Source organism: Corylus avellana, chromosome ca5 (assembly GCF_901000735.1).
Source record: "Corylus avellana chromosome ca5, CavTom2PMs-1.0".
Classification (NCBI taxonomy): Eukaryota; Viridiplantae; Streptophyta; class Magnoliopsida; order Fagales; family Betulaceae; genus Corylus; species Corylus avellana.
In genome coordinates, this window is record NC_081545.1 from 1,473,609 (window position 1) to 1,487,538 (window position 13,930).

General features: G+C 33.1%; 2 protein-coding genes across 2 annotated transcripts; both read right to left on the reverse strand.

The window, feature by feature from the left end:
* Positions 1 to 9,053: 9,053 nt before the first annotated feature.
* LOC132183443 (G-type lectin S-receptor-like serine/threonine-protein kinase At4g03230) lies at positions 9,054 to 9,759 on the reverse strand. The gene is made up of 2 exons (XM_059596880.1): positions 9,654 to 9,759; positions 9,054 to 9,568 (listed from the first exon to the last, which is right to left on the reverse strand). Exons 1-2 carry the CDS (start codon positions 9,669 to 9,671, stop codon positions 9,143 to 9,145), a joined length of 444 nt encoding a protein of 147 aa, XP_059452863.1. The 5' UTR covers positions 9,672 to 9,759; the 3' UTR covers positions 9,054 to 9,142.
* Positions 9,760 to 9,846: 87 nt separating this feature from the next.
* LOC132183138 (G-type lectin S-receptor-like serine/threonine-protein kinase SD1-13) lies at positions 9,847 to 13,497 on the reverse strand. Its single transcript, XM_059596538.1, has 5 exons — positions 12,933 to 13,497; positions 12,563 to 12,795; positions 10,556 to 10,767; positions 10,269 to 10,479; positions 9,847 to 10,139 (listed from the first exon to the last, which is right to left on the reverse strand). The coding sequence occupies exons 1-5, from the start codon at positions 13,460 to 13,462 to the stop codon at positions 9,901 to 9,903; spliced, it is 1,425 nt and encodes a 474-aa protein (XP_059452521.1). The 5' UTR covers positions 13,463 to 13,497; the 3' UTR covers positions 9,847 to 9,900.
* Positions 13,498 to 13,930: the final 433 nt, after the last annotated feature.

A 13,930-nucleotide genomic window follows, 5' to 3' on the forward strand; every position in this document is an offset into this window, starting at 1 on the left:
GCCCTCATTTCATAAACATTTATCTCATCTCTTGTACTTTTCTTTGTACTTCTTTTGATGCATCTTAGGGCAACATGTAGGAGGGTTTATCATCTTTTCTTTCTTTCTTATAATCATCATCATTTCTCAACTTTCTTTTCTTAAAATGGAAACTTTTCCAAATATAAACTTGTTGTGCTTAAAAAGTATTTAAAGAAATATAAACTTTCTAAATAATTCTTTTAGAAATCCTTCATGCATGCAACATATCTCCATGACAGGTAAATAAAATAATCATTTACAGTTTGATACAAGAATATATAAATAGCATGACATGAAGTAATTTTAGAAGGGGTAGTGAATTTACTTACCTCGAGACTGAAGCTAAAAGTGGTATGAAGGAATCTAGTTGCTCTAATATGACTAACACCACTAGTATATCTTTTGAAACTAATTTCTAAAGTCCGCTATCTCTTGTGTTCTTTCTTTCTTGTAGCGCTTGGTCTCGCCCTTTCTCTCTCTGTTCTGAGTAAACACTCTTAGAAAGAAGAAAGACCGAGTAAAAAGCGGAAGAAGGAAGAATATGTGCAAGAGATGGGATAGGAGTAGTGAAATTGTGAAGGAGAAGAGCTCTATTTATAGGAGAAAATCAAATACTATTCTACCTTCAATTTACAATTATACCCTCATTTTACTATTTCACCAACCCTATACTATTTCACCAACCCTATACTATTCTACCTTTAATTTACAATTATACCCTCATTCTATCTTCAATTTACAATTATACCCTCATTTTACTATTTCACTAACCCTATACTATTTCACCAACCCTATACTATTCTACCTTCAATTTACAATTATACCCTCATTCTATCTTCAATTTACAATTATACCCTCATTTTACTATTTCACCAACCCTATACTATTCTACCTTCAATTTACAATTATACCTTCATTCTATCTTCAATTTACAATTATACCCTCATTTTACTATTTCACCAACCCTATACTATTTCACCAATTACCATTCTCTAATTACCACTCTCATAAATTTCCCAAGAATTAAAATCCTTAGCTACAATGGATATTAAAATAACATCAGTATCAAAATAATCTATTTAAATAGCTTTGAAAATTCTGGGACACTACAATCTTCCCTCCTTATTAGAATTTCGTCCTCGAAATTAAAACCTATAATATTATCGTTCAATCTTCAAGTTGAGGGATTCAGATAATATTCCTTTCAATCCTTCATCAAAGCTTACTCTCTTTTATCATATTAAATTCCATCTCCTTCTTCTATGAGTAAATCTTATTCACAGTCTAAAGTCTCAATTTCTGCAATCATTCATCAATTCACACTAAAATCTTACCTCAAAATCTTTTCCATTGTTTCTTTCCAACCTCAATAACAACAATCGAGTTATTCATCAACAGTCTACAATCAAGGTTTAAACATCAAATTAATAAATAGTTCATTCCTCCAATCATCATAGTCCTCATTTCAAGCCTGCAATAATTCTCTCGATCTAATTTAATCAATCTTATCAAAAAGGTATAAAAATCATCCCCGCCTATATTCTCTTTAGTATCTCAGTATTCCAAATCATGCATACGAAATTTTAATATGATGCTCTAATAATTATTAACTTCTCACTATCATAAACCTGTAAAAGTAAATAGCACCAACATTCAAACATCATTACATGAATATACCTCAGGAGTGACATCATAATTCGATTCATTCTAAATACACAACTGTTTCTATTTTCTCATCCCAACTTTGTGTCGATGCTACAATATTAGCGAAAATCTTTCAGCACTACATCTTTACTTGATAAATCATAACTCAACAATAGAAACTCGTAATTATGATTTCAACTCAAACGAAATACACGATTACATCAAATGTAAGATTCTCATCCATTCTTGACTAATACATATTGTGCTTTGCTGCGTTCTAGAGATGAAATTGATAAGCAAGCAAAGTAGGATATGGGTAAGTTTCCAAGCTGGATGTCCCAAAACACATGCTATAATTTCTCTCCCTTGGGTCTTGCAAGGTCAAGAAGAGAAAGAGAGAAAGATAGTCCTGTTGCTTTCTAGAAATGAAGATTTGAAAAGTATTTCAGGACATGGCATGTATGTGAGACTTTCAATATACCTACATCGGATGCTCTCTCTCTTCTGTCATTTACGAAGACTGAGAAGAAAAGAGAGATATTTAGCCTGAGAAGCATGATCAAGGATAATCTTGCTTCCGCAGGACATGATCAACGATAATCTTGCTTCAATGGTTTACTACTGAGAGTATAAGGTGTTGGGTTTGTGAATCAAATCGTGATGCTTGCATTTTTCTCTCTTTTGAGGATATGCTCAACTGGAAGAAAAGTCGAGCTTTCATTGTATGGAAGGCTATTAACAGAAGATTTCAGGCGAAGGAGTATGATCACAAGGCATGTGTTGCAATGGAGAAAGAGGTGTGAATTTATAGGAAAGATTTCTGGTAATGAACGAGCGCGTGGTGCGCGTTGGCATGACAATTCATTCAGTTGCCCACGCATGGTATTTGAAGTCGTTGATTGAACAGTGGGTTTGAAAAATGAGCTCAGTCGAATTTATGACAGGAGACAAGATCCTACTTCCACGGGATCTTTTGACAAAATTTCTATCGTGGCCCGAGGTCGCCTAACGCTTTGTTGTTTACTGTTTATTTCACCTGAAGTGAAAAATTCCTTTAAAGCCACTCGTCTGCTGCTTTCAGAAACTTCACAAAAATTTCTTCAGTTCCTAACGCTTAGTCTCTTCTCAGTACTTCATCTCTCCCAATTTCTTCGTATTCTCAACTATTTTTCCTTACTCTCCTAAATATGGGAGTATCATCATCACCCGTTAACAACCTCGATTTGAATGTTGCTCCTGCAGCACAACCCATTGTTATGCCTGACGTGCAACCGGAGGTGCCTGTTGTTCCCCCTGAAGTGTCTGCTATTCATCCCGTCGTACCTGTTACACACCCTAATGAACCTGCTGCATATCCTAACGTATGGCAGCCAACTTTTGTCTTTGACAATCGCCCTATCACTATTCACGATTCTGTCATGCTCCATGATTTTACTGCTGTAGCAGTGGCCAAAGGTTTCGTAATTCCACGGGATCAAACGTTCTTAGCTGATAGGTCGGATACTGATGCTATTAATAACTCATTGGCATTCAGTATCCAAGGTGCTGCTTCAGTTTCTGACATGGCACAACGTTTGAGTGCCAGAAATGTTGAGCTGAAAGTCTCAAGAAACCAAATCGGGGGCTTACAGCGACTGCTCAAATACTACAAACGAAAACACGTGGATTTGAAGCAGGAGAATACTCAGCTGAAAAAGATGATGTTATCTTACGCAGAATACTTGGGACCAAAGATGCTAGAAATGGAGAAGAATACCGAACGTCTCCAGCGACAGCACGAAAAACTCCGGGTCGATGTTCAGGGGTGTTGCAAGTCTCTCCGCACACGCTCTAGTCAGGTACCTTATTAGAAATAAATATTCTCTTTGATAATTCAATTATATAAATATATACGATTCTGCTCATACTAGGTTTTCTCTATGCAGAAATAATTTCCTGGAGCAGCTCTGAGGAATCATCTGCTCATCATTACCACGTGTCTCTTTATGCAACAAATTCTCTTCTTTCTTTTTTTTTTTTTTTTTTTTTTTTTTTTTGATGGACACTGGTATGTAATAATATAAGGAGCTTGTTCTCCAAACATTTCTTTTCGTAATCATTCAGTACTCATTTAATATTCATTATGAAATCATTCTGTCATTGTAATAACTTCCTTTAAACAAACAATCTGTTTAGCAAGTTAATCACTCAATAAAACATCTAAGTATGCTAAGTATGCACCATCACATGTTATCAACCTCTAAAATACTTTAATATCATTGAACATATATCTTATAAGAGAAATTTAGATCATGTCACTATATTATATAACTGTATTATATTGTCTTTCAACTCTTACCTTTATGCTTCAATTTACCTCAAGAATAATAATCCATTATCTTTACTTAGTAAAAGAAAATTATATCAAAAGCTTGGGCATGTAACTAAAATTTCTCATAATTTCATATCCACTAATGCCTCAAAATTTAAATATTATCCACAACCTAGGAGCACTAATTCATCCTCAAAACTTTAAGCATCACTTCAATATAATTTACCTCAATTACATAAAACCTAGCACCTCAAATTCTAAGAATCACCTCAAAGATTTCATGAATTGTACCTTAAAGTCATCACAATCATTTGAAAATATCAAAATCCTTAAACCACAACTTTATATATCAAAATATCTTATAGATTCTAGGGTATACCTCATTTGTATTTATCCCTGCAATACTTAGGCATTCACTTCATGCCACTACGTAATCCTTATTCATCAATCCATATATTATAACATCAATCATAGTATCATTATTGTCATCGACCAAACCTTAGCCATTACCAAAAACTCATATAAACTTTTATATCATTAATTCAGTTCAAGAATCATTTCACAACCGACATCCATAAGACCATTCATTACCAAATCACTTACACAATTTGTCTCACAACCTAAATCCATAAAACCATTTTGTCACCAAGTTAATTTCACAAATCATCTCGCAACCTAAATCTATAAAATCATCATACGATTTTTAAATCATGATCAATAATCTTTTCTAAATCCTCGAGACACCTTAAAATATACCCTCATCAATCGATACTCTAGAAAACTGCCGCAAATCCAAATAGGCAGATACTATAGATCACAACCTATCTATAAAATAAAAATTCATCTCCGTCATTAACATGATCACAATAATAAAATCCTCCAAATTAATCACACTAGGATGATTTTTTTTTTTTTTTTAACAAAAATTAACCATTAGAAAAATGCTCATGCATCATTTATTAGAGACCACACAACAATGCACACTCTACTTGGCCGGAATGTGGCTTCTCATTAACCCCCCAATTTTTTTTTATTTTTTTATTTTTTTATTATTTTTTTTTTTTTGAAAAGTCTGCCAGAACCTTATAACCTTTGCTCTGATACCAAAATTGTAACATCCCCAGCCCGTTAAGGCTGAGTTTGCCACTTTTCTTCTTTTTCAACAAAAATTCTTGCAAAGATCTATAAGGTCTATCAGAGTACTTGATTTTAAAAGATACAATAAATGCGTAAAACATTTTTTTTTCAAGAGATTTTATTACAAGCGGAATTAGAAAACATTAAACTTTAGTTGCAGAATATCATATTATTACAATAACTTATATGAAAAGACTTTGAAAATTAATAATTATTCCCGTCCCCATTCCGGCATCCTATTCCAGCATCCTTTCTACCTGAAAACAAGAAATAAAACTGAATGAGCCCAAAGGGGGCCCAGCAAGTAAAATCCACAACCATAAATAGTTTTACTCCTTGTTCTCAGTTTTGAAAATCGTTTTCGCAAATAAATATAATTCTAGCTATAATAATATCTGTATGTACGGTTGCATCTCCCGTAACATATACATACTATTACATCTAGTAATAGCTCATCGTTGTAAATCATCTTTATAAATCATCATCATAATGCATCATTATAAATAATCTTTGTAAATCATCATAGCATATCATCGTTGAAAATATAGTATCATTTTCTCATAATAGGCCCATGTACACTATTACCCCTGTGCACGAGGGTTGCGGGTCCTTGTGACCATGGCACTGAACTGTGGCCACAGCCATGCCCGACCGTCAATTAACTCTTTCTTGGTGCACTCAACGGCCTAGTTGATGGAATACCACCTTCTGGCATAGCCTCCTTCAGTGGTTTCGCCTCCATCCGAGTATCGGTACCGAACTCTCATCTTATCTTATCTTGGGGCCAAAATTACTCTCCTCCATACATGTGCCCTCATTTCATAAACATTTATCTCATCTCTTGTACTTTTCTTTGTACTTCTTTTGATGCATCTTAGGGCAACATGTAGGAGGGTTTATCATCTTTTTTCTTTCTTATAATCATCATCATTTCTCAACTTTCTTTTCTCAAAATGAAAACCTTTTCAAATATAAACTTGTTGTACTTAGAAAGCATTTAAAGAAATATAAACTTTCTAAATAATTCTTTTAGAAATCCTTCATGCATGCAACATAACTTCATAATACGTAAATAAAATAATCATTTACAATTTGATACAAGAATATATAAATAGCATGACATGAAGTAATTTTAGAAGGGGTAGTGAATTTACTTACCTCTAGACTGAAGCTAAAAGTGGTATGAAGGAATCTAGTTGCTCCAATATGACTAACACCACTAGTATATCTTTTGAAACTAATTTCTAAAGTCCTGCTATCTCTTGTGTTCTTTCTTTCTTGTAGCGCTTGGTCTCGCCCTTTCTCTCTCTGTTCTGAGTAAACACTCTTAGAAAGAAGAAAGACCGAGTAAAAAGCGGAAGAAGGAAGAATATATGCAAGAGATGGGAGAGGAGATGAGTGGTGAAAATTCTGAAGGAGAAGAGCTCTATTTATAGGATAAAATCAAACACTATTCTACCGTCAATTTACAATTATACCCTCATTTTACTATTTCACCAACCCTATACTATTTCACCAACCCTATACTATTTCACCAACCCTATACTATTCTACCTTCAATTTACAATTATACCCTCATTCTATCTTCAATTTACAATTATATCCTCATTTTACTATTTCACCAACCCTATACTATTTCACCAACCCTATACTATTTTACCAACCCTATACTATTCTACCTTCAATTTACAATTATATCCTCATTCTATCTTCAATTTACAATTATACCCTCATTTTACTATTTCACCAACCCTATACTATTTCACCAACCCTATACTATTCTACCTTCAATTTACAATTATACCCTCATTCTATCTTCGATTTACAATTATACCCTCATTTTACTATTTCACCAATTACCATTCTCTAATTACCAATCTCATAAATTTCCCAAGAATTAAAATCCTTAGCTACAATGGATATTAAAATAACATCATTATCAAAATAATCTATTTAAATAGCTTTGAAAATTCTGGGACACTACAAAGCATATCGACATCAAGTACCTTCGTGTGAGAGAGAACATTAAAAGGAATGAAGTATTCATTGAGCATATTAGTACTGAACTGATGATTGCGGATCCCATGACTAAAGGTTTACCGGTAAAGCAGTTTAAAAGTCATGTGGAGCATATGAGGCTCATTGATTCATTTTGTACTTAGTTCTTTCTATTCAGTCTATAGACATCATGTTATTTTAATAAAGTTTTGTGCACATTTATTATCTTATCCATGAGGATAAAATTAAGTTTGGACCCGAATGACTTATAGGAAGTTCGTTCATTAAGTATATTATCCATAAAGTACTCATTTAGGGAAGTATTAGACATCGTGATACATGGAAGGGACGGCTTATTACATAAAAGCTTTACCGCCATGATTCGTGTGTAGTATTCCTTGAATGAGTGGGAGGATTCCATGAATGGTTGGAATAGATAAAGTATTGGCCAAATCATAGAACTGAACACCATAAGGAATTTATGTGTCATAAGGGCCAAGTGGGAGAATGTAAGAAATTCCATTTAAGTATGTCCCTTATGTCACATATATTATTGTAATTATAAAATTACGGTGTTCAATATTCTATTCCAATTTGAAGCTTATTATGTAAATCAAATATTATGAATTAAATGACTGATTTAATTCTTGTGGAACAAGTATTTGATTTCAATCAAATATTCTGAATTAAATCACTGATTTAATTCTTGTGGAACAAGTATTTGATTTAATTAATGATTTAATGTTTGTGGAATCAATTAGCTGTATTGATTGATTTTTTATTCCTTGATGGGAGGAATAATTAAGGTAACAGCTCTAATTGAGGGTCCCCTGACCTACCTATAAATAAGGCCTGTGTATTCCATCAATTGGCACTCACTGGTAGGCATAGGTCAGAAGAACCTCTCAATAAAATTGTTTAGTTTTAGTTTGATTGCTGTGGAGTCGTTCTTCAAGTTGCTTGAGCAAAGCAATGGCTGGAGGTACATATACATATATAAATTAAATTTCCGCTGCTAATTATATTGTTAATTAGCATTTATATATATTCAATATCTTACAAGTATTCCATTTATATTTACATTGAAAAAAAGAAAAGAAAAAGTACTCCATTATATTACATGTACACAGTCAAAATACGGGGCACTCGTGTTTCATTTATGAAGTCTCTGTATGGAGGGCTGGATTATGAACCAGTAAAATATGAAATAATCCTCATGGGCGGATCGGGCATCCTTGGTTTTTTGTTTTTTTTAGAAAAAAATTAGTTTAGTTTTATTATTAATTTTTTATTTTAATTTTAAAGAGGATAAGGGTATGCTAAGAAGATAATCGGAAAAGTTGTCATATGTGAGGCACGTGACCACTTTTTTATCTAAATTGATAGGGACAATTACTAGGGTGGCATTTTTGGCACTTGTTGATAGTTTGATGTATCACTTTAGCATACTTGAAACTTCATTAAGCTTTTTTAAAAAACAGATGTTAATTGATGGAGTTTTTTTTTTTATATTTTTTTTTTATTAAATTTTATTTTTCCCTATAATTTATATTTTATTTGCACTCCTTTCGTTCATATCAAGACTCAATACCAACCCGTCTTAACGTCCATTACATCCTCACACCATATAAAGTTTACCTGTTTGCTGCTAGAAACTTTCTAGTTTTAGCTTAGTTATTTATTAAAGAGCCTTTAGACGGCCATCACCCAATCCACTGGTTTGCCATTACCCCCTACTACTTACTACCTTTGTTGATAGCTATCATATGACCTATTTTATTTTCTTAGACACAATATGCATTTCATGAGTAGTTTATCAATAGTAGTAGCCAAATTAAAAAATAAAAAATAAATAAACAATCATTAGTAATGAATTATCATTTCTCGGTAAGTACTAATTTCATACTTACTTTCTTCATTGTGAAATCTTACTTCACTTCTACACATAATTACATCAATAAAATGGTGGCTGAAGTGGCGTGGTTGATTGGACCACACGACTTAGACTTGTTAGATGAATGTTTGATAGAATTATGGTGTCTTGCATTCCTCTAAATAAAGACCATTGTAATATAGTTTATCATACTTTAATACAAGATGTTGCTCTAAAGCTTCATTGGTCTTTTTCTCTCTCACTCTCTTTTGACTTTCATTATGCACCTCATCATATATTTCACTAATAGTTGATTTTGTATGTTTTTGCGGTCTAGTTGAAAAATTAGTTGTGTTGGAAAGACCTGTCCTTCGAAAAAAAGTTGGCTGTTTTGGAGTTGGAACTGCAGCTTCACTGCCAAGCATGGTAACAACATTTGACATGGTGGGGCGGTCATGTGGGTCGTCTTGTACACATAAGAGTCCAATATTTATGTACTTCACGAATTGATCTGCATTGCAAACTTCACATAGAGTTTGGTCCACTAAATCCAGCACCTTGTTTTCTATCCACAATATCCATGCCTGAAACAATTTTAAAATTAAAATTTTTTATGGGGTATAAAATGACCAAATAAATAAACAACTACAAAAAATTAAGCATACTTACATAATCTATAAGACTCATGGATAATTTTGTATTCCTTTTTCCACATACAGTCTCCAGTAGAATAACACCAAAGCTATAAACATCGGATTTGACAGAGAAAATTCCACTTTGCATGTACTCTGGAGCGACATAGCTGCATCATATTGTTTATCAGAGGTTTAGTTAGACACTTGTAAAGTTTGTCTAAATAGAGTTACGATTGAATCAGGTTTCACAATTACACTATCTAGTGTCTACCATAAACTTACTAAGTTCCAACTATTCTCATTGTGCGTGCCTCGATGTTTTTGCCTTCAGCAATCGTTGCACAGCCAAAGTCAGCTATTTTGGGGTTCATCTCCTCATCTAAAAGAATATTGCTAGGTTTTAAATCTCTATGGATGATCCTCAATCTGGAGTCGTGGTGAAGATAAAGAAGCCCACGAGCTATTCCCCAAATGATGTTGACGCGCATTTCCCAATCCAAATACTTGCTTGGATTTCGATCTTGTAAGTTTTCCATTTTTCATTCAAAGAACAGTTTTAGCAACAATAACAAATCAGCTTGTACTCAAACAAGATATATATAGTTTATCAAGCATTGCAGGGGTTTAAGAATTCAGTTTAGAGACCAACCGAATATAAATGAGTCTAAGCTTCCCTTGCGCATGTACTCATAGAGTAAAATTTTTTCGTCTCCTTCCATGCAATATCCCCGAAGCCTAACAATATTCCTATGTTGAAGGTTTTTAATCAATGCCACCTCATTTTTAAATTCCTGAAAGCCTTGGCTTGAGGCACTTGAGAGTCTTTTTACCGCAATTTGTTGACCTCCTAGAAATGTGCCCTGAGACACCATACTTACAATGTTACCAATAATCAAAAACTAGTTTACTAACAGTGATTAATGCTGATGAAATTACCTTGTAAACATACCCAAAGCCCCCCTTTCCGATCATGTTTGCATATGAGAAGCCATCCGTAGCTACTACAATTCTTTCCAAATGAAAATATAGTATATCTATGCCTTTCTCATCTTCTTCTCTAAACTTACTCGTGTTCATCAAGTCTTTGAGATGTCTTTCATTGTCTAATTTGTGAAGTACTAAATTTGTTTCATCACTTTTTTTGCTTTCTGAGTTCAAAAGACAATCACATATATTAGTTGCATGATAATGAACTGAAAGAGTAAATAGTTTTATTTTGATTCAAATGGACAAAACCGCAAATTGTGCACAAAGTGCATTATGAAAAGCCACATGATTAGAACAATTGAGAGTTTTTCAAATGGATCGATCAGAACTCTTTTGGTGAGAAGTTTTTTTTAATGTTTTTAAGAACTCACCCGAGTCTATCAAGTCTTTGGCCTTTTTTTCACTATCTAATGCATGAAGTGCTTGATTTCTTCTGTCACTTCTTCTATTTTTTGAGTTCAAAAGACAACCATATATGTTATGTTACATGATAATGACATGAAAGGATAAATAGTTTTATTTTAATGGGAAAAATCCACATATCCCCCTCAAACTATCACCTAATTGATAATATCTATCCCAAACTATTAATTGTGACAATGTCCCCCAAACTACCAAAAATTGTCAATGTTCTCATAATGACAAAATTATCATTAGTAAAAATTAAAAAATAAATAAAAAATACTGAAACTTCTAGAAAAAACCTAAAACTAAAAAAATAAAAAATAAATAAAAAATCCAAAGATTGGCAAATTTATTTATTTATTTTAAAAAATCCTTTTTATAAGAAAAAAATTAAAAAAATTTATATTTTTTTCATATAAAAATTGAAAATTTTTGTATTGTTTTGTTTTTTAAATTTTTTAAGTAAAAATATTCTTTTTCTAAAACAAAATTTTTAATTTTTTTAAAATAAAAATTTCTGGTTTTAAAAAGTTTTTTTTTTTTTTTTAAATATTCGTTTCAAAAAAATTTGCTTTTTAAAAAATAATTAAAAATTTTTCGTTTAATTTTTTTTTTTAAATCATTCTTTTTAAATTTTCATTTTTAAAATATTATTATTATTATTTTAAATTTATATGGATATTTTTGTCTTATTGAGAAATATATAAGAGCATATTTTTCTTTTTGCTAGCCTTGGGGTGGACTAGGGGTGTTCAAGAGGTTATAACCGGCAGTTATTAGCTATAATCGCTAACTGCAACCGCCTTATGCGATTATCACCTTTTAATAACCACAACAGCAACCGTCTAGGTGGTTATCGAAATTATTTTATAACCAACGGTTATTCAATTCAATAACCGATAGTTTTATAACCTCTTATATGGGCTTTTCAGCTTTTTAAGTGTTTGGAGCCTTTAATTGGCCTATTTTTTAGGTTTATTTTAAACGTTTTGGGCCAAAGTTTTCCTCCAAAACAACGTTGTTTTGGTGTTTGACACCAAAACTACGTCTTTTTGAATGTTATATTATAACTATTATTAATATAAAATATAAAATATATACATTTATATTATTATATATAAGGATAGGCGGTTAGCGGTTATTAATCACTTTTCCCTACCCCTAAAACTAGTAACCGCAACCACCTTAGGCGATTAGTGGTCTTAATAATCGCCTACCAAAGCAGTTAGTGGTGAGCGATTGGCGGTGCAGTTATAACTGCCCCGTTTGAACACCCTTGGGTAGATATTGACAATATTTTTGTAGTTTGGGAGGAACATTATGACAATTGAAAGTTCGAGAGGGGGGGGAGTGGGGAAGACATTGTCAATTAGATGATAATTTAAAGGGGTATGTGAACCTTACCCTATTTTAATTGAAAGGGAAAAAAAGGTCAAATTGTGCATGGTGTGCATTATGAAAGGCCACATAATTAGAACAATTCAGAGTTTTGCAAATGGATCAAACCATTTTGGCAAGAAGTTTCTCTAATGTTTTCAAGAAAACAAGTACCTTCAGTTAGAGAGGCAATTGAGTTGTAGATTGCTTTGGCGATAGTCGTCTTATCAATTCCACCAATTTCAAAGATACCTACCATGCATGTACTGTCATTCTTCTCTAAGTCTAAAAGTGGCTTCACATATTGTACATGAGACTCTGGATACTCGGCAACTTGGAAGTATGTATTTTTTACTAACATCGAATTCACCAATTGAATGATTTCGTGAATAAATTCAGGTTCATTCCTACCAATACAAAATTTGTAAAAATACATTGTGTTAAAAATGACTAATTTTTTCAAAATATGATCGTAATATAAATTAAAGTTAAAATGAATTTAGAATTTTGTCTGATTAGATAAAAAGAGAGTGGTTAAAAATACCTGTTCCCCAAAAGCTTCCCTGACAAATTGCCTATTTGTGATAGAGCTGTCTTCCACCTTCGCAACTTCATTTGATCATGCTTAAACCTTTCTTGAAGTTTAGCGAATGCTTTTCTAACACTATTGGTTTGATTCCGTACTTCTGATGGATGTACGTGATAGAACAAGGGTAGAATTTGTTGCCCCCTTGTTTTTTTGCACTCGAGGATCTTCATGAGCTCGTCCAAACACCATTGGGATGATGCATAGTTTTTAGACAATACAATGATTGAAATCGCTGATTCTTTAATGGCTTCGAGAAGTGCTGGTGAAATTTCCTCTCCGCTTCTAAGCTTATTGTCCATGAAGGTGTTGACATCATTTCGACACAAAGCTGCATATAAATGTGCAGTAAAAGTTTTGCGAGTATCTTTACCTCTGAAACTCAAGAATACATCGTAAGTGCATCGAGAAATAGAAGAGGCAAGGGAAGAGAAAGAAGAAGATGAAGAAGAACAGGAAGAGGAAGAGGATCCATGGAAGGCCGCCATGGAAGAAGTTATCCTCTATCGATTCAAGACTAGCAGAAAAAATTGAGAGTTGCAGATCTACCTACCATACCACAGCTCCGATGCCACGTTGCATCATAAAAAAAGGGCCACGAAAGTTATCGGCAACTTCCTTGTAGGAACCAATCAATATTGAATGTGTTATTATTATTATTATTTTAATGTCAAAATGCACCAACAATATTCAAAGGGATAAAAGACAAAGAAAAAGCATCGATCCTTCGGGCTTCAGCATTCAAAGTCGCGTGTGAAAACGTTGAAGTGGGTCCATTGTGGAGTAGTTGTTGTCCTTATATATGGTGCCAAATTAGTGGTCCTCTCTGGAGGCTATCAAGACGATGAGAAGCATGGCGAGTGGTTCCTTTACACATGCAGGGAGATATATCAATGCACTATTGATGTTCATACTAATTGAGTTCTGCCTTTGCTATCTATTTGGCTTGCTTTTCA

Excerpts from the sequence above, each read along its gene's own strand:
- LOC132183138 (XM_059596538.1), bottom strand. The coding sequence starts at position 13,462 with ATGGCGGCCTTCCATGGATCCTCTTCCTCTTCCTGTTCTTCTTCATCT. Across the intron at positions 10,768-12,562 it reads AATTGCCTCTCTAACTGAAG|AAAGCAAAAAAAGTGATGAA; the intron begins GTACTTGTTTTC and ends TTTTGAACTCAG. Across the intron at positions 10,480-10,555 it reads GCTTTGGGTATGTTTACAAG|GGCACATTTCTAGGAGGTCA; the intron begins GTAATTTCATCA and ends ATGGTGTCTCAG.